General features: G+C 56.9%; 1 protein-coding gene across 3 annotated transcripts; it reads right to left on the minus strand.

The window, feature by feature from the left end:
* Positions 1-1,039: 1,039 nt before the first annotated feature.
* Positions 1,040-15,248, minus strand: GPR35 (G protein-coupled receptor 35). Of its 3 annotated transcripts, none has more exons than XM_032761914.2 (2): positions 15,137-15,248; positions 1,040-3,270 (listed from the first exon to the last, which is right to left on the minus strand). In XM_032761914.2, exon 2 carries the CDS (start codon positions 3,258-3,260, stop codon positions 2,331-2,333), a length of 930 nt encoding a protein of 309 aa, XP_032617805.1. In that variant the 5' UTR covers positions 3,261-3,270; positions 15,137-15,248; the 3' UTR covers positions 1,040-2,330. The 3 variants fall into 3 exon arrangements, with proteins under 3 accessions (XP_032617805.1, XP_032617792.1, XP_032617814.1); XM_032761901.2 differs by having other exon boundaries at positions 15,107-15,230; XM_032761923.2 differs by lacking the exon at positions 15,137-15,248 and adding an exon at positions 7,749-12,270.
* Between the last annotated feature and the right edge of the window lie 3,640 nt (positions 15,249-18,888).

The raw sequence follows: 18,888 nt of genomic DNA on the forward strand, positions 1-18,888 counted from the left end.
GTGGTACCAAGTTACTGCATTTGTCTGTTTTCATACTGTTATAAAGAACTGCCCAAGACTGGGTAATTTTAAAGGAAAGAGGTTTAATTGACTCACACTTCAGCATGGCTAGGGAGGCCTCAGGAAACTTACAATTATGATAGAAGGTGAAGGGGAAGCAAGGAACCTTCTTCATAAGACAGCAGGAAGGAGAAGTGAAGGGAAGAGCCCCTTATAAAACCATCAGATCTCATGTGAACTCACTCACTATCATGAGAACAGCATGTGGAAAACAGCTCCCATGATCCAATTGCCTCCACCTGGTCTCTCCCTTGACACATGGGGACTATGGTCATTATAGGGATTACAATTCAAGATGAGATTTGGGTGGGGACACAAAGCCTAACCATATCAGCCCTCCTGGGTATGTACTCTTCTGGACATGGACCTTCCTGGGCATGGACACTTTTAGGCACGGGGCCCTCCTGGGCATGAACTGGCCTGGGCATGGACTGTCCTGGGCACGGGCCTTCCTGGGCATGAGGATCTCATGGGCATGGCCCTTACTGGGCATGGACCCTCCTGGGCATGGGGTTCTCCTTGACATGGTCCTTCCTGGGCACAGGGCTCTGTTGTGTATGGACCCTCCTAGGCATGGACCTTTCTGGACATGAACCCTCCTGGGCATGGACCCACCTCAGCATGGACCCTCCTGGGCATGGAACCTCCTTGACATGGACCCTCCTGGGCTGGACCTTCCTGGGCATGAACCCTCCTTGACATGGGCCCTTCTGGTAATGGACCTTCCTAGGCAGGGACACTCCTGGGCATGAACCCTCCTAGGCATGAATCTTTCTTGACATGGAGCCTCCTGGACAGGGACACTCCTGGACATGTATCCTCCTGGGCACGGGGCCCTCTGTGCATGTGACCCTCCTGGGCATAAACTCTCCTGGGCATGAACCCTCCTGAGCATGGACCCTTCCAGGCATGGGACCCTCCTGGACATAGACCCCACCAGGCATGGACACCCTTGGATATGGACCCTCCCGGACATGGGACCCTTTTGGGCATAGAGCCCTCCTGGGCACAGAACCCTCCTGGGAATGAGGCCCTCCTGCTCATGGACCATCCTGGGCATGGACCTTCCTGGGCATGGACCCCCCCCAGACATGGACCTTCCTGGGCATGGGCCCACCTGGGCATGCACCCTTTTAGGCACAGGGCCCTTATGGGGCTCTCCTGGGCATGGACCCTCCGGAGCCTGGGGTCCTGTGAGATGCCATCAGCTGCAGGCTTATGCCGTGTCCCTGTCAGAACATGACTGCCATCTCTCTCCAGTCCTGTGGAACATGGAACAGGGTGGGGTGCCTGTGGACATGCAATATGGGATGACAGGATAGGGTCTGAGCCCGGGTTGTGCTGGCCCACACTCACAGGAGGTCTCTGGAGCGCCCTGTCCTTCCAGCTTGGGTTTCGAGATGCCCTCCACACAGGAGTACAGGAGAGGCAGAAACCAGCAGGACATCGTGCCTTTACCTGGGTGGGCACCTGCCCCTGCCCCTGCCAGACCTGGTTTCCAGCCTTTCCCTGAAGGAAGGAGAAGAGGGCTCGGTCCCTTGACAGACCCTGGCCGCCCCCTTCACTGCCACCCACCCCAACCCACCCTCACCTGCTTGACCTTGGTCACCCCCCGTTGCACCGCCGTGCAGCCCCTACTTGGAGATCAGCCGCTCCCAGCCCTGCCTTGAGCAAGGAAACCTGGGCTGGGGGCCTCTAGTGTGGTCCTGCCGGGAGCTTCCAACAGCCCCTGCTCACGTTCCAGGTGGGTGGGGGTGGGAAGGGGTGAAAGGGTCCAAGGGGGGCCTCAAAGTGAAGAGCCCCAAAGGGTCCCTGGAAGATGTCCGCTGGCCCTCCGAGCCACGTGCTCCCTCCCTGCCCCCCACCACGTGAGTGGGCAACACAGAGGGCCCCACCAGGACTGACTCTGGGTGGGGAGTTTTATTCCAGCCCCGAGGGGCAGCAGCAGGTGTCATCGAGGCTGCACCCTGGCCACCAGGAACCCACTCTGGACAGGCGAGCTGGTTCTGGGGGTGGTAAGTGTGAGGCCCCATCCCGGGGGTCTCTGACATTGGCCTTGCTCTGGCCTCAGTCCTCTTGCCCTTGTCCCTGTCCCTCTCTCTTCCCGAGAGCAGGTACCTGGGCCGTCCCTGCCCACCCAAGGCTCCAAGAGAGCACACAGTGAGTTCAGGGCTGATCCTGGGCTCCTTGCTACTGGTCCCAGCTCCCCCTGGCAGGCAGCACCTCCCGGAGCCCCTGAGACCTGGCCCACAGTGCCCACAGCACGCCTCCTAGGCGAGGGTCACACACAGAGAGTCCTGGCTTTTGTGGGCCTTAGCACTGGGAGCCACGGCCAGTGCAGATGCCTCCTGGAACTCCTTGGCCATGTAGTAGTAGCAGATGGCGTCCAGGCAGCAGTTGGCATCTGAGAGCTTGCTGGTTATGTAGAGGGCGCGACGGATCTTCTCCAGGAGGGCACAGGCGTTCCAGCCCACAGCGAGGCGCACCGTCAGCCCCACGTGCAGGGGTAGGAAGCAGACCACAAACACCACGAGGTTGGCCCAGACCATGCGGGCAGCCTTGCGGGTGGCCTCTGCCTGCCCCACGTCGGTGGGTGGCCTCTGGGCCAGGGCAGTCACCACCTTCAGGGAGCAGAAGACCACCACGGCCAGAGGCAGGTAGAATCCCAGCAGCGGGAACGCCATGGAGTTGAAATTGTGCCGGGTGCTCCTGAAGCAGAAGCCGCCCTCCTGCATCCCCAGGAACCAGCGAGCCACCAGGGAGCCGATGACCAGCACCCAGAGGACCGCGCACACGGCCGCAGCCTGCCTGGGGGACCGCAGCCCGCGGGCACGCAGCGGGTGCCGCACGGCCACATAGCGGTCCACGGCGATGGCCGTGACCAGGCTGATGCTCATGTATCTGTTAGTCAGGTAGATGCCCTGGGAGAGCTGGCACAGCGGCGTGTCTGAGGTGTCTCGCAGGGAGTGCAGCACGAAGGGCAAGGCACACAGCAGGCAGAGGTCAGCCACCGCCAGGTTGGTCATGTAGATGTGGGTCTCCGTCCACTGCTGCATGCGGCAGCAGAACACCCAGAGCGCCAGGCTGTTGAGCAGCAGGCCCAGCACCAGCAGGATGCCCAAGTAGGCGTAGAAGCCGAGCTTGATCGTCGGGGGCCAGGTGAGGTCGCTGGAGCCACAGGTGTTGTAGGTGCCATTCATGGTCCTGGGGCTGCAGAGGGAGCCGGAGGTCAGCAGAGAGCGAGCGGGGGGAGCAAGGTACTGCCCCCACTCTGCCCACCTCTGGGCAGGGATGCGGGAGAGGTGAGCCCCGACCCCACATCCACAAACACAAAACTCCTCAAAGAAAGCATGGATGCCGTGAAGAACTCCAAGTCACCCTCGAGGTCTAACCCCTGGACACATCCTCTTCCCATCTCCTGAGCTCTTCTCTCCTGGGACCTGCCTGTTGTCATGGGGCAGGAAGGGAGGCAGAAGGAGCTCCACGTTCCCCTCCAGTTCCCAGCCCAGCAAGCCCTACCCTCCAGAGCGCAAATCCTGGACAGGGAGCCCAAAGGGCTGCCAGCCTCACCCAGCACACAGCTCTTAGCAGGGAGGGTTCAGAGGCAGCGGCACCTGTCAGCCCAAGGATGGGAAGATCAGGCTCCCGGACAAAGCCCAGGGTGGCCCCTCCACCCCTCCCGGGACCCGGCTGCAGGAGGCGCCCACATTTGACTCCACACCTGCATTGGTCCTTCCCCACAGCAGAGTCCAGGACAGCTGGGACTCTGGCCTGCCCCTCCCTCCCTGTGAGCCCACTCACCCAGTCCTGAGCTCTGGAGGTCCTGCCTGGATCAGCCTGAGGCCCCATCCCAGTCCCACATCTGGGATCAGGGATTCACCCCTTGAGCTCCCAGGGGTCAGAGCCTGTGAGAGCAGCCCTGCCCCTCCAGGCCCTAGCCGTGCTGCTCAGGGGCCGCCCAGGGGTGGAGCTGAGTATCCTCCTCTCCATCACTATCAGGACCACCCACAAAGTCACCCCTCCACTGTCCACGCCAGCCTCTCGCTGTCCCCAACACCCTCCGTGACATAGCCCAGGAAGGCTGAGCCCAGCCCTGGATGGACTTGGTCAGGGTCTGGTGTCCAGGACATGGCCTGGAGTCATCCTGACTCGGCCACGCCTGCAGCTGGGCCAACTTGTTTCCTCATCGTAAAGGGTGCTGGTGTCTCACGCAGGTGGGTGTGAGACGGAGCTGCTGGTGAGCGCCCAGAGTCCAGGACTCACAGCCACACGTCCCACCACCCGGGCTCCTCAGTGGGTCCAGGAAGAGCCCGGAGGGGTGAGAGCGGGAGAAGCCTCTCCCCCGCACCGTCAGGCTGTTCTCTGGGGCATCCCGCAGTGGCTTCCTGCTGGGCTGGTATGGAAGGTGGGAAGGACTCAGCCCACAGCGAAGGGGCTTCCTCCTCCCTCTGCCCAGAGGAGCACACGAGGTCCCCCAAATCAGGAGAGGGGAGAGCGCCCAAACCCCGTGATTGCAGCTGCTGGGGACCATTAGTGCTGGGACGCATTTCCCCCATGGTGGCCCCCAGCAACTCCAGGTCCCCAGGCCATGAGGGATGCAGGGCACAGGTTTCAGCCAGAAACAGACACGTTCTGCCCTCTGGCTTCATTCCGTCTCCTTAGATCCCACCTCTGGTGAAGTACAGCAGATATTTGCTGACTTCCAAGTTTTAGGAGTCCTTCCCCCGAATGCAAAGTGCTGTGCGCCCGAGGGTCTCTCTCCTCCCTTCTTGAGGGTCCTGCTTGCTCTTCCCCCGAATGCAAAGCGCTGCGCGCCCAAGGGTCTCTCTCCTCCCTTCTTGAGGGTCCTTCTTGCCTTCTCTCTGATTCATGAGCAACACCTCGCCCTCGTTCCAGGGACCCTGAGCCAGGCCAAGCTCTGAGGACATCCCCAGAACCCACTGGAACCAATCGCTGGGATCTTCCCTTGCTGTTGGTCCTGTGCTCCTGTGGCAGCCCCCGCTGGGGGCACGAGATCCCAGAACCTGCTCGGAATCTACACCTCAGAGGCACCTGAGCTGGGCAGGCACTGTGCGTTGGGGAGGGCTCCGTGCAACTGGCCTCCTACTCTCCCCACCTGAGTACTCAAATCCACCAGAAGTCCAGGGCCAGCCTGGGGCGGGGTGCAGACCTGGAGGGGGAGGGGGCCTGCATGGCTAGAGGGTGATTCTTTTGCTGCCCCATCTTGAGTAGAGGCAGCCTGGGACCCTGCCTCATGGGAGGTGAGGACCCGAGGGCTCGTATGCCTAGGCCCCTTCCCATTGCCCCAGCTTCCCTCATCCCTCCCCATGGCTGCCAAGGGACTCTCAGGTCACACATACCCAGGGCTGTAACTTTCATACTAGCCTCGGTGTGGCCCAATATTTTGTGGGGGAATGTTTAACTGCAGGCCAGGCACGGTGGCTCATGCCTGTAATCCCAACACCTTGGGAGGCTGAGACAGGAGGATCACTTGAGGCCAGAAGTTTAAGAACAACCTGGGCATCATAGGGAGACCCCGTCTCTACCAAAAAAAAAAAAAAAAAAAAAAAGACAGAAAATTAGCTGGGCTGGTGACGCGTGCCTGTAGTTCCAGCTACTCGGGAGGCTGAGGCAGGAAGATGGCTTGAGCCCAGGAGGTTGAGGCTGCAGTGAGCTATGATCTTACCTTAGAAGACAGAGTGAAACCCCATCTCTAAGAAGAAGAAACAAAGTCTAACTACAATATTTAAATTTTCCTGTTTATAATAAAACAAACACTGAACTATTAGGGAGAAAAATGCAAATGTTGCAAAAGTTTCAAGGTGCACGTAGGCTTTGAAGAAGTGCCCTGTTCATGGGTCCTTGTCTCACTCGTGGGCTGCCTCCCAGAAAAGTTCAGGAAATCAAGGCCCAGGCTTTAGCCCAGACAGCATGGGGTCCCGGGGAGCTAACATGGCCAGCACAGATGCCCACCTACTGCCCCAGCCCCACACAGGAATCTGTGTCCAGGCCGTGGACCGTAGCTGGCCTCCCGCCTCAGCTCCTCAGGCCCGTCTTCCTCAACAGACACCAGCACCATCAGCCTCGGGGAGCTCCCGCTGCCGGGGACCGTGGGGATGGGGCCCTTCCACTTCCTGCCCAGGAGGCTGTGGGGATAGGAGCCAGCAGCATGCCTCTGAGGCCCCGCTTCCCCTTCTGATGACAAGGTCAGCCTCGGCTTCTGCACACAAAAGCAGAAAAGAGCCCTTTGATTCTGCACTGAGCAATCCATCCGGGAGAGAAACCTGGCCATAGACAGGCGGCCCAGCCACACTGGAGCCCCTCACCAGCCCTTCCCACTGTCTGGACTGGGGACCCACCCAGACCCCAGAGTGCCTGACTGGCCTGGGATTTAGATCACAGGTCCCAACCACTGCTGAAGACGTGGGGGCACGCAGTGAGGTGCAGATCCCCGTGGCCCAGGCACCAAAGAGTCCCCCGTACCCGTGACTCCTCTGGGCTTGGGCCCCACACAGCACACCCCAGGACCCAGGATGGGGCTGTGAGTGACACGAGTTCACAAAAGTAGCTGCTCACTCGGGGCCACAGCACGGGGCATTCTTTATTCTTGTTTTTAAATGTCACATCCCACACTCCAACAAGCTGCTACCCACACACAGGCTCCAAGCCTTCATCAGCCTCAGCCACCCCTAAGACCCCAACAGCCTCAGCCCACCTGAGACCCCAACACAGCCTCACCTCGCTAAGACTCCCCATCACAGCCTCAACCCACCTGAGACCCCATCACAGCCTCACCCCACTCTGAGACTTCATCACAGCCTCACCCCACTCTGAGACTCCATCACAGCCTCACCCCACCTGAGACCAGCCTCACCCCTCTCTGAGACCCCATCACAGCCTCACCCCACCTGAGACCAGCCTCACCCCTCTCTGAGACCCCCCATCACAGCCTCACCCCACTCTAAGACCCCATCACAGCCTCGCCCCACTCTGAGACCCCGTCACAGCCTCACCCCACTCTGAGACCCCCCATCACAGCCTCACCCCACTCTGAGATGCCCCATCACAGCCTCACTCCACTCTGAGACCCCCCATCACAGCCTCACCCCACTCTGAGACCCCCCCATCACAGCCTCACCCCACTCTGAGACGCACTCTGAGACTCACTCCCCCACTGACCCTCACAGCACCCCTCTGAGACCCTCGTCACACCTAACCCCACCTGCCCACTCTGAGACCCCGTCACAGCCTCGCCCCACTCTCTGAGACCCCGTCACAGCCTCTCCCCACTCTGAGACCCCGTCACAGCCTCGCCCCACTCTCTGAGACCCTGTCACAACCTCACCCCACTCTGAGACCCCGTCACAGCCTCTCCCCACTCTGAGACCCCGTCACAGCCTCGCCCCACTCTCTGAGACCCCGTCACAACCTCACCCCACTCTGAGACCCCGTCACAGCCTCACCCCACTCTGAGACCCCCCATCACAGCCTCACCCCACTCTGAGACCCCCCCATCACAGCCTCACCCCACTCTGAGACGCCCTATCACAGCCTCACCCCGCTCTGAGACACCCTATCACAGCCTCACCCCACTCTGAGAACCCCCATCACAGCCTCACCCTGCTCTGAGAATCCCCACCATGCCCCTCCCCAGCTGGGAGGCCCCTAGGGCAGTGGGTGGCACTGACCTGCAGGCAGCTTTGGCCTCCTAGGTGGAGTGTGTGACCCTCGCTGCCAAAGCCTGCACAGTGGCTGTCTGAGAAGGGCTGGGGGAAGTGAAGCTGGGGTGAGCCACCCCTCGGGGCTGGTCCCTGACTCTGCCCCTCCTTAAGGTGGGGGGGCGGGTGGCTGACTGACGGCAGCAGGGCAGGGGTAACCGGAGTTCCCCACTGCTCCTGCACCAGCCCCAGCTAGAGGGCGTGGGGGATTTCTGGGAGGGAAGTGGGGTGCCGGCTGCCTGTGCTGACACCTCTGAGGAGCCAGCATCCTTGCTGAGGGCACACATTTGTTCTGGAAACAGCGTGAGAGACAGACAGCAAAACCAGAGGTGCTCCAGCCCCGCCCACGGAGCCTTCCTCCTCCCCAGCCCACTTCTGCCCTGTCATCTCGGAAATCTTCCCAGGGCCCAGCCCTCCCAGGGTCTGCGGTCAGCCCGCCCTCCCCAGCGCCTCATGCCCAGCCCCCAGACAGGGTGCAGCACGCACACTCATCCTGGTTCATGCAGACACGCTCCGTGGGCACCTTCCAATACACACACACACACCCTGGCACACATGCACACACCAACGCACACAGGTGAGAGGCACATGCTCCAGCACACGCAGGCACGCTGGCTCCTCCCCTGCTTCCCCCCCACTCAGCCACCTGCCCCTCCTCCAAGCCCACCCCCTCAGAAGCCTACCCAGACCACCCCTATCTGCTCTAGAATATTCTCCCTGGCCCCCACCTCCTCAGCGGACATCTTCCCTCTGGGCTCATGGTGGGGGAGCCCGTAGGCCCAGGCTGCTCCCCCACGGTGCAGAGCACCCCCTTCCTGGGCCCTGTCCATCCTGACAGCGGGAGCCTTGTCTCCCCAGCTTGGGCCCCACAGCCCCTGACCACAGCCTCTCTCTCCTCAACGGCCGGGATAGGCTGGGGAGAGCTTCAGTTTCACCCCTCCCCACTTTACAGCGGTGGAAACTGAGGCCCAGGGAAGGGAAGAGCTTGGCCCAGCGTCACACAGGTGGGGACAGGTCTGAGACCAGTGCCTGGGCCTCCTGAGCCAGACCAGGGCTCTCTACCCAGAGGCACCTGAGGAAACCCTGGCTGGGCATCGGTCCTTCTCTGCTGTTATCCCAGGCCTGGCTCCTGTCCCTTCCTTCCTGCTTCCTCCTGCTGTCCTTCCTGCCCTTCCTCCTGCTTCCCCGGCTGTCCCTCCAGGCCCAGTCCCCAGTGTGGGCCCTCGGGTTCCCCGCCCAGTCTCCATGGGCCATGATGTTCAGTGGAGAGGGGCCTCATCCCCGGGCAGGAGTCTCAGATTTGGGTTTTCATCCGCCCGATCTCAACTCCCACCCCTCACTTTGGCCACAGGGTCTGGCCTCTGGGGTCAGCAGAAGGCACGGCACCTGATCAGTCCAAGCCCGGCCGCCGTCAAGCAGGGACTGGAGGTGCAGGGCAGGGCATCTCCCAGGGGTGCTCCTTCCACCTCTGGCGGATCAGATGGTGCCCAAACAGGCCTACCCAGCCCACCAGAGCCAGGGCCCTGCAGAGCTCCCCCACCCCTCCACCGCCAGGCCAGCCATGAACTCCACCGCGCCCCCTCCGCTGGGCATCGTTCCTCCCCAGCAGTGGCCTGGGGCACCCCGTCCCCACCAGGCCTGGCCTCCCTGATGTGGCCTGGCACCTGTGCTCCTCACACACTGGAAGGGAAGCCCCACTGGGCTGGGCCACGTGGACCCAGCGGATTCTTGTGGGCTGTGTGGACTTGGGGAAGAAACTGGACATTTAGAGACTCTGACTGTCTCTGGGAAGGGCCCCTCGCCGCCAGGTTCCACCTGTTTACAGGAAACGCTGTCCCCAGCCCACCCCCTACCTCTCTCCATCTGCCCCTTGGCTGTCTCCGCAGGGCGTGGGGGCACTTCAGGGCAGTCCCACCCAGCCTGGAGCCCGGGCCCCCGTGCTCTGCCCCCTCCCACTCAGGCAGGCCTTGCCCGGGCCCCTCCAGAGTGCTGTTTCTCTCCTAGCTCCCCGCTCACCCCCAGGGACCCTCTCTCCCCAAAGCTGCACCCTCACGGCCTGTTTCTAGCCCTTCACCCTGTTTGATGTTATCACAGAACTTATTTTTTAAGTAACCCTTTCTGCGGACTGGGCTCGTGCTTGTGGGACTCTATCTGCTTCCTGCCCTGTCGGGGCCCTGGCACACAGCCCGGCCTCTGTGAAGCTCGACAACCCCTCACGCCAGCGACTCCTGCCGTGGGGCCGCGAGTGCCTGGGACACAGCAGGTCTCAGTCATCATCAGCGCCCAGCTCAGGCACAGTTGCCCGGGGTCCTCTGCTGCCGCTGAGGCCCTTCTTCAAGGCCCCCTGGAGTCCTCAGGTTCGAGAGGCCAGATGGCAGGTTTCCAGTCCAGGCCAGGCCTGTTCTCTCCCTGCTGGGCAGCTTCAGACACCTGGCCCTCTGCAGAGGAGAACGGGCAGCCAGGGTCCTGCTGTGGGCATAGGGGCACTGCCCAGGGCCCTCCGCCCCAGCCTCTGCTCCTGGGCAGCTTCCTCTCCGAGGTTGCCCCTCACCGCCAAGGTCAGCCCCCTGCAGCAGCGCCAGCCCCTCCCACTTCACCCCGCTGGGCTGTATGTATGACACGAGGAGCTCCGAACAGGATTCCTTCCTGCCCTTCCTCCTGCTTCTCCAGCTAGAGCTGCCGGACGCCACCCCTGCAGCCCTCTCTAGAGCAGCCTCTGCAGCAAGCTTGTCCAACCCTCGGGCTGCGGGCTTTGAATGTGGCCTAACACAAATTTGTAAACTTTCTTAAAACATTATGAGATTTACGCACAGACCTCTTTTGCTCATCAGCTATCGTGAGTGTTAGTGTATTTTATGTTTGGCCCAAGGCAATTCTTCTTCTTCCAATGTGGCCCAGGGAAGCCAAAAGATTGGACAGCCCTGCTTTGAAGGGAAGTCCGTGAGGGGATGTCAGGGAAGCAGGAGCCTGGCAGAGCCAGAGAAAAGTTGTTTACATTCAGCTCCATCTTGAGACCAACGAGGCACATACCTGCCAGCCACAGCCCATGGTCACATGATGTTTACAGCTAAAGCAGCCGCCAGTGACGCCTGCGTGGACACACTTCTATGACAGCAAAGTGTCCAAGTGCCCCGGTATCCAGAACAATATAAGCTTTCCAGATAACTATGCTTAGCCGGATGCAGTGGCTCGGGCCTATAATCCCAGCACTTTGGGAGGCCAAGGTGGGAGGATGGCTTAAGCCCAGAAGTTTGAGACCAGCCTGGGCAATATAGCAAGACCCCGTCTTTACAAAAAGTAAAAAAAAAATTAGCCAGGCATGGGGGTGCATGCCTGTAATCCCAGCTACTCAGGAGGCTAAGGCAGGAGGAGCACCTGAGCCTAGGAGGCAGAGGTTGCAACAAGCTGAGATCGTGCTACTGCACTCCAGCCTGGTTGCAACAGAGCAAGACCCTATGACAGATAGTTTTCTTTAAATCAGTAGAATAATACATGTTAGGCACAGTTTAGCTTAGTCTTTACATAGACGAGACCCCTGTATGAGAAAAAGTTAAAGTTGGGGTGTTCCCCCTCTTGCTTTCTGATGACACCCTGCTCTGTAACAGAGCAACTTTCAATAAACCCTCTCTTCTCACCACATTCTGACTCGCCTTGACTTCCTTCCTGAGTGAGACCCAAGAACCATGTCTTGAGGTCTGAATCGAGATCCCTTTTCCAGTGAAGCTGCCATCCTAAATGAGTCGCTTGGATCCTCATGGGTCCTTTCCATAGTTTTGGTTTATGAAAACAACACATTGGCTGGGTGCAGTGGCTCACATCTGTAATCCCAGCACTTTGAGAGGCTGAGGCAGGCGGATCACGAGGTCAGGAGTTCAAGACCAGCCTGGCCAACATGGTGAAACCTCATCTCTACTAAAAATACAAAAATTAGCTGGGCGTGGTGGCGAATGCCTGTAGTCCCAGCTACTCAGGAAGCTGAGACAAGAGAATTGCTTGAACCTGGGAGGCAAAGGTTGTGGTGAGCTGAGATCACGCCACTGCACTCCAGCCTGGGCGATAGAGGGAGACTCCATCTCAAAAATAAATAAATAAATAAATAAGAAATAAAACAACACATTACGGTTTTATCTTTATGACTGTTATTCTGGTGTCCCTTCAAGTGCTGTGCCCCCAAGGCCAGTGCCTCACTTGCCCACCCAGCAGCTGAGGCAGACCAGCAGGGTCCTCTGTGGGGGCTCAGTTGTAGACCCCGAGAGAGGATGTGAGTCCACCTCCCACTTCTCGAGGTTTCTCTGTCACCCTCAGCACTTTCTGTTCCCCTCTTCACACAGCCAGGGCTGGAAGTGCATGTCCTGCTGGGAAACTCCCCTCCCCCACTGATCTTGCCTAAAGCCTGGGGGTGTCACCGTGAGGGGCTGGGGACCAGGACACAGGGTCTCTGTCCTAGATGCCCTCCTTTTGTGTGTATTTGATGTTTTCCATAATAAAAGTGTATAGAGAATTGAGTGTGTGGCCATGGAGGGGCAGGGGAGGGCAAAGCCTGTCAGCTGTGGGGCAGAGGAGGTAGCGGGCAGGGGTCCCGGGGGTGGCTGCAGAAGACTAGCACCTGTGGCCTAAGGTCCCCTCCAACCAAGACCCACCCTGTGCCCAGCCTCCTGTGATGGCCCCATCCCAGCCTGGCCTGCCCACGCCCAGCGGGTATGTCCTATGTGACCCCGGACTCATCTTCCCACAAGAACTAGCCCCTGGCACCACCCGCCCCCAAAGCCAGGGCAGCCAGCAGGGACTGGGCCACAGGGGGTGGTTTAGGTTGGGGGTGGCAGGGAAGGCTGAGGCCTCCTCCCTATGCTGGCTGGGTGGGCAGCAGCCAGCATTTGCCACCTGGAAGGAGCTGCCAGGGTGCTGAGGGGCAGAGTGCAAACCAGGCCAGCAGAGCCCCCAGGCTGCAGGAGACCCCTCCTGCCCCACAGCTCTTTGGCCCCCACCTCCCCCCACTCTTGGACGTCTTGCAGGCCTCTGCCCTGGCAGGGGCCACCTCTCTCTCTTTTTTTTTTTTTGTGAGACAGAGTCTAGCTCTGTTGCCCAGGCTGGAGCACAGTGGGGCAATCTCAGCTCACCGCAACCTCCGCCTCCCAGGTTCCAGTGATTCTCCTGTCTCAGCCTCCCGAGTAGCTGGGATTACAGGCATGCACCCCCACACCCAGCTAATTTGTATTTTTAGTAGAGACGAGGATTCACCATGTTGGTCAGAATGGTCTCCATCTCCTCACCTCGTGATCTGCCCACCTTGGCCTCCCAAAGTGGTGGGATTACCGGTGTGAGCCACCACGCCCAGCTGGGGCCACCTCTCTTACTTGAAAGCCCCCTACCCCATGGTGGGCTCCTTCCTGCGGCCCCTACACAAAAGTCGCTTTGCGGCCCCTGAGATCCACACTGCTTGCCCAGGTGCTCAGGCCGCATTCGGCAGCCGAGGAGCAGCAGCGATGCTGGCCAGGAAGGAGTGGGGTGGACAGGGGACTTCCCATGACAGGCTCGTGCTCCCTTCAGAGGGACTGAGAAGGATGTGTCCCCCAGTGCAGCCACCAGAGGAAGGTGTCGCCCTGGACTGCTCCCTGCCCCGGGGGCCCTGTGGCTGCCGAACCCCCTCTGGGACCTGCCTGCAGCTTGGCTTCCCCCTCCAGAAGCGCCTCTGCTGGGCCTCTCTGGACCCCCCGCAGGCTCCAGCCAACTGGGTGCTCAGGGGGTCCCCACAGCCCAAGTGCAGGGCCCTTGGCAGGAGCTGAGCACCACCACAGGATGGGCAGGGGACATGGGGTCCCAGGGGTCTGGAAGGGATCCTGAGGGGACCATGATGGGGGCGGGAGGGGTCCTGAGAGGGTCTGAGGGGCTGCAAGTCGCACCCAGGGCCCTTCCCTGCCTCCCCCGTGCCCACTCCTCCCTTCACCAGGCACCCTCACAGTGGAGCCTCTAGCTCTGCCCACCTGCAGCAGGAGGCCCCTGGGCACTCAGGGGCCATCTCCCCGCCTTGGAACTCCTGCCCCACCTTCACCCAGCCTGGGGGGTGTCGAGGCATCTGGCCACCAGCAGGGAGATCCCAGCCCTGGCCACCAAAGGCCAGAAGAGGCTCCTCGGGCTGAGGGCAGGTGACCCCAGCCCTGGGCCACCCCTGCCAGCTCACTCACCCTGATGGCTCCCACTGCCTGCTCCTGGGGACCCGCTGCTGCCAGATGCCCTGCTGGGGTCCCCACCTGGCCTCGGGGCGGGCCTTGGGTGCTGCCCCAGCCAGGTTTCTGCTATTTCCAGCGGCTTCCCCCTTTCTTGGCCCTGGACAGCAGGGCCACCCTCTCGGACTCCTTCCCCTTCCTCTGCACAAGGCTCTGTGACTGGGAGGGCGCCTGCTCCTTGGCCCTTCAACTGCCAGCTGTCTGTCCCCATCCCTAGGGCCCTCCCTTCTCAGCAGAGAGAGCCATCGGCCCCTGCTTGGGGCCCTCCGAACTCACTCACCCTCCTGTCCAAGAGCCCCGCTCCTAAGATCCTCACTCCTAAGTGCCACTTCCTGGCTCGGCAACCTGCAGAGGCTCCCCACTGCCTGCCTGAGGCCGCCTGCCAGCCGCTGGAAGGTCCTCCACTCTGGGGAGACCTCCGGTCAGAGGAGTCTGGCAGGGAGGGAGTAGTAACTCTTGAGAGCAGAGTGTGTGTCGCGTGCTGTCATCCCCGCCCTAAACTGAACCATAAACACTCAGTGGCTGGACAAGGGAGGGGCAGTCCCTCCAGGAGGGATTTTCCCCACGTCCTCCCCGGGGCAGCAGGATCCCGGCCTGGCTGGCTTGCAGCAGCCTGTCTAGGATGGGCCCAGGAAATGGCAAGTTTAATCACGCCCAGGAGCCACTGAGGCAGAGGGTCCTTAACCCCAGAAGAAGCACTGTGTGAAGAGTTCTCACGCCTGTTCTTTTGCCCTATCCTGGGACCACCAGCCTTCAGAGGCACTTCCTCCAGGGCCAGGCAAGACGCCTGCTGATAGAGATGGGAGTAGACGCTCACAGAGGAGATGTAAATGGCTCCTTAAAGATACGAAAAGATGCTTAAAACGATCATAAAAAGAGAAACACAAATCAAAAGTTCACTGCAACACCATTTCTCCTCCATTAGTCAGGTCAAAATCCAAGGGTTTGACCACAATAGAAAGACGTCCTCGGATATCACCCATTGATCGCTGATCTCTAAGGTGGTACAAACCCCCACGCGGGTGGATTTGGCAGTATCTTTAGCCAAATTAGAGATGCATTTACTCTTTGACCCAATAACCCCACTTCTAAGAATGTACTCACAGAGAGATGCAAGGACTATGAAGCACGTACTTTAGCAGCTATTCACTGCCACGGTGTGGAGTGGGGACAGCCCGGGAACCACTCAGCATCTCTCCCAAGGGCCCCGGTTGAATGAAGCATGTTCACATCACAGGACAATGGGCGCTTGTAAAGAGGAGGGAGAAATATTTCTACACACTGTCCTATGGTCATCTCCAGGATATATTTGGAAATGAAAAAAAGCATGTTTATGTATATATAGACAATTTATGTGTTTTTAGATGCAGCCATCAGCTTGTATGTTTTACAAATGGAAATATAAGCCACAAAATCTGCTTTAAATTAAACTGTTAACTGTAGGAAACAGGTGGAAATTGGGTGATGGGATAGGGATGGACTTTTGTGACCATATCTTGGTTTCTAGATTTGGATTTAGAATCATGTCAAATGTTTGTGTAATTACTTAATTTAATTAAATTAACTTGTAAAAGAAATTCTTAAAATTGAACGCAAAATGAAACTAACTGACTTGCATTATGGGTTGACAATATGACCCTACCAAACTCTTCCAAGTGATTTTAAAATCCAGTCATTTGGATGTATATCCATATAGCCTGACAACAAAAAAGAATGGCAAAAGAAGTTTTCATTATTTTAAATAATCATCTTCCAAATAATTTTAAAACACTGTTTTGTCTGTACATTGACACAACCCAGGGAGTTTAAAAGTATCTAAAAATAATTTTAAACTATTTTCAGTGGTTATACTGTTGATGGTAGTGTTGGTAAAGTCATTTTGAAAATATTGTGTGTGTTACAGGATAAAACAAATGAATAACTATGTTAGGTATTGTTTGAGATTTTTGGTGTGGGAGAAAGGAGATGCAGATGTGTTATCAATAAGATTAAGTAAAAACTTTGTAAATCTGAATTTAAATAGAAAGTATCAGTTTGTACTCATAATGTGTCTTTCAAAAAAAAAGGCTTAGTTCCGTCCACTGACAAGGCCTAAAAATAATGACAAATCCAGTAACCACAAGCACACCTAACACCCAGATTGTGGTCTCTAAGTACCATTTCTCTTGAAGAGGAAGAGGGGCTCTTGGAGAGAAGTGTATGCTGTGCAATCTGGGTTAGGAAATGTCTAAGATAATTCTGGAATGTCTTCTTTTGCCAGAGAACAAAGTAGCTGTCAAAGATTAGCAGGGCAGTGCCAAAGGGGCTCAGGAGTTAAATCAAATAGGCTGGCACTGGACAAAGACAGGAAGATCTGAATATCAATAAGGAAAATAATTTTAATAAATGGGAACATAAAAAATGTTTAAACTCATGAATTTGTAATTATACTTTAAAAACTCATTAGTCATTGTTGAAAGATGCCAGGAAAACAGTTCATTATTTTATAAATGTGGAAAAGAAGGGAAAGAATCAAGCATTTGCCCTGCCTTTCCTATGCAAACTGTACCTCAACATGACCAAAGAGTTAATGAAGGAACACTTCTTTTTATAGATACATTTCTGCTAATAAATAATGAAGGAAGACAGAAGTCGAATATCACTACTTTGCAAACCCTGATGGATGAATGAAACTAGCATTAGGGTTAATTATCTATTATTTTAGTTGTGCATTGTCAGTTACCTATTGCTACACAAAAAGTTACCTCTAAAATGAGAAGATTAAAACCACAGAGTTTTATCTCCCAGTTCCTGTGGGTCAGGAATTCGGGCTCTGCCAAACTGGGTCCTCTGCTCAGGGTCTTTCATGAGTCTGCAATCCAGGTGTCAGCTGGGGCTACAGTCTCATCAGAAGGCTTAACTAAGAGGAGATTCACTTCCAGCTCCCCCAAGTGGCTGTTGGTACAGTTTCATTCCCAACGTGCAGCTGGCCTGAGGACCCCAAATCTCCCCTGGTTCCTGTCCTCAGTTCCTTACTGGCTGTGCCTCTTCACAGGGCAGCACACAGCATGGCATCTGGCTATCCCAGAGCCAGCGAGAGAGAGTACGCATCCAAGACAGATGCCATGGTCTATTTCAACCTAATCATGGAAGAGACAACACGTCACTTTTTTTTTTACTGTATTGTTTGTTATAGGTGAGTAAGTCCAGCCACCCTTACAAGAGAGAACTATATGACATGAGGAGGCAGGAATCACCCACTGGGGGTCTCTTGGCAGCTTCCTGTCACATTCATGATCATAGGTGGCTGCTGGCCTCACAAAAAGAGACCACCAGACATCAAGAGCCCCCTGGTAGAAATGCATGCCCCACTGATGAAGTGGGCTTGTCAAAAAACCAAAACTCTCACCTGAATCTGGTGAAGTATCAGAGCTGACTCGCAGTCGACAGGAGATTGGCAGGCATGGGAACTCCAGACATACAGGCTGCCAAGTCCAGTCTGCAGGAAGCTGCACAGGGCAAGAGACCCAGGAGGGGAATGGAGAGACGGAGGAGGAAGCTGCCAACTAAGAACCCAACAGGTATGTCGGCCGGGACTGCGGGGACCTCGTGTGCATCCTGTGGAGCCACTGCTGTCGAGGTTGGGACCATGAACCCAATGGAAGGTCACCCTCAGGCCTGTATTCATGACTGCAATAGTGCAGGCAAGAGGCAAACAGAAGGAAAAAGGTGCCGGCTCCTCCACGTCCCATTTTTGACCCCTGGATGACATCAGGCAGATGGGGAGATGATCTCACGACCAAGGAGGTGAAACAAGGCTCAAACAGAAGGATCTGACCTGGGGAACCGTGGAGGAGGCTAAGAGCGGAAAGTGCTGTCTGGGGCAGGAGGGCTGCTTCTCCTGTGGGGCCTGCTGGCAACATCTGCAGTTGGGCCTGAATGATCACACAGAAGATTGTGGCCTGGAGCCAGACTCCTCAGATCTAATTCAACCAAATAAGCTCTTTTAAAAAATGTATAAGGTGGGAATTGAGCCTCATCTCCCTTCCCTGTTGCAAAACTCCATTGTGGTAGCCTCCGTTGAATAAAGTCTACCTTACTGTTCTCTAAAAAATTGTAGAAGTAGTAGGGAAAATGTAAAAATTAACTCCTGCTTGTTGCAATTGAGGAAAGGTTCATTTCTTCGCTAGATGTGATAATGCTTATTGTGGTCATGTGTTTTTAAAAGTCCTTATATTTTATTCATGTGGCATGTTTTGTAGATAGAAGGATATGATGTCTGGCACTTATCTCAAAACATTTTGAGCCCGTAGATGGAGTGTGGTGAAGCAACGTCAGTTGTGACTCTTTGGCTCTTGCCAAAGGTGGGGTGATGGGCACAAGGGGTTATTATACTTCTGCTTATTTCAATCTGTTTGAACATTTCCAAAATAAAAGGTCAAAACCAAAGATGGCCAAACACCCCACTGCTAGTCTGTAGAAAGTGTTGGGAATGTGTTGTGGCCTTCTCCTTTAACTCCACGGCAGTGCAGGAGAAGACGGGGTTTCCTCACTGGCCCTGAAATGAACGATCTCTAAGCATCACATGCAGAGGAAACAGACGGAGAAGCAACTCATGGGTCTACATGAGGCTTAGAGAGGACTCAGCAAGGGGCTTTTGGGCACCATCTGAGCAGGAGGGCAGCGTGCTGGGGCCTCGTGAGCCCTGGGGAGACTGCACTTGGGCTCGAAGGGCCTGGATGGTGGCGCAATACAGCTTCCCCCTCACCTGTCCACGTGTATGTGTACACACACACAAGCACAGGCATATACATATACATACAGACACATGTAAACATACACACATGCACATACACAAATACACATGCACACACATAAAAACACACATCACACAAGCACTGCATACA

The sequence above is a fragment of the Hylobates moloch genome, unplaced genomic scaffold, assembly GCF_009828535.3.
Source record: "Hylobates moloch isolate HMO894 unplaced genomic scaffold, HMol_V3 SCAFFOLD_1, whole genome shotgun sequence".
NCBI classification, from domain to species: Eukaryota; Metazoa; Chordata; class Mammalia; order Primates; family Hylobatidae; genus Hylobates; species Hylobates moloch.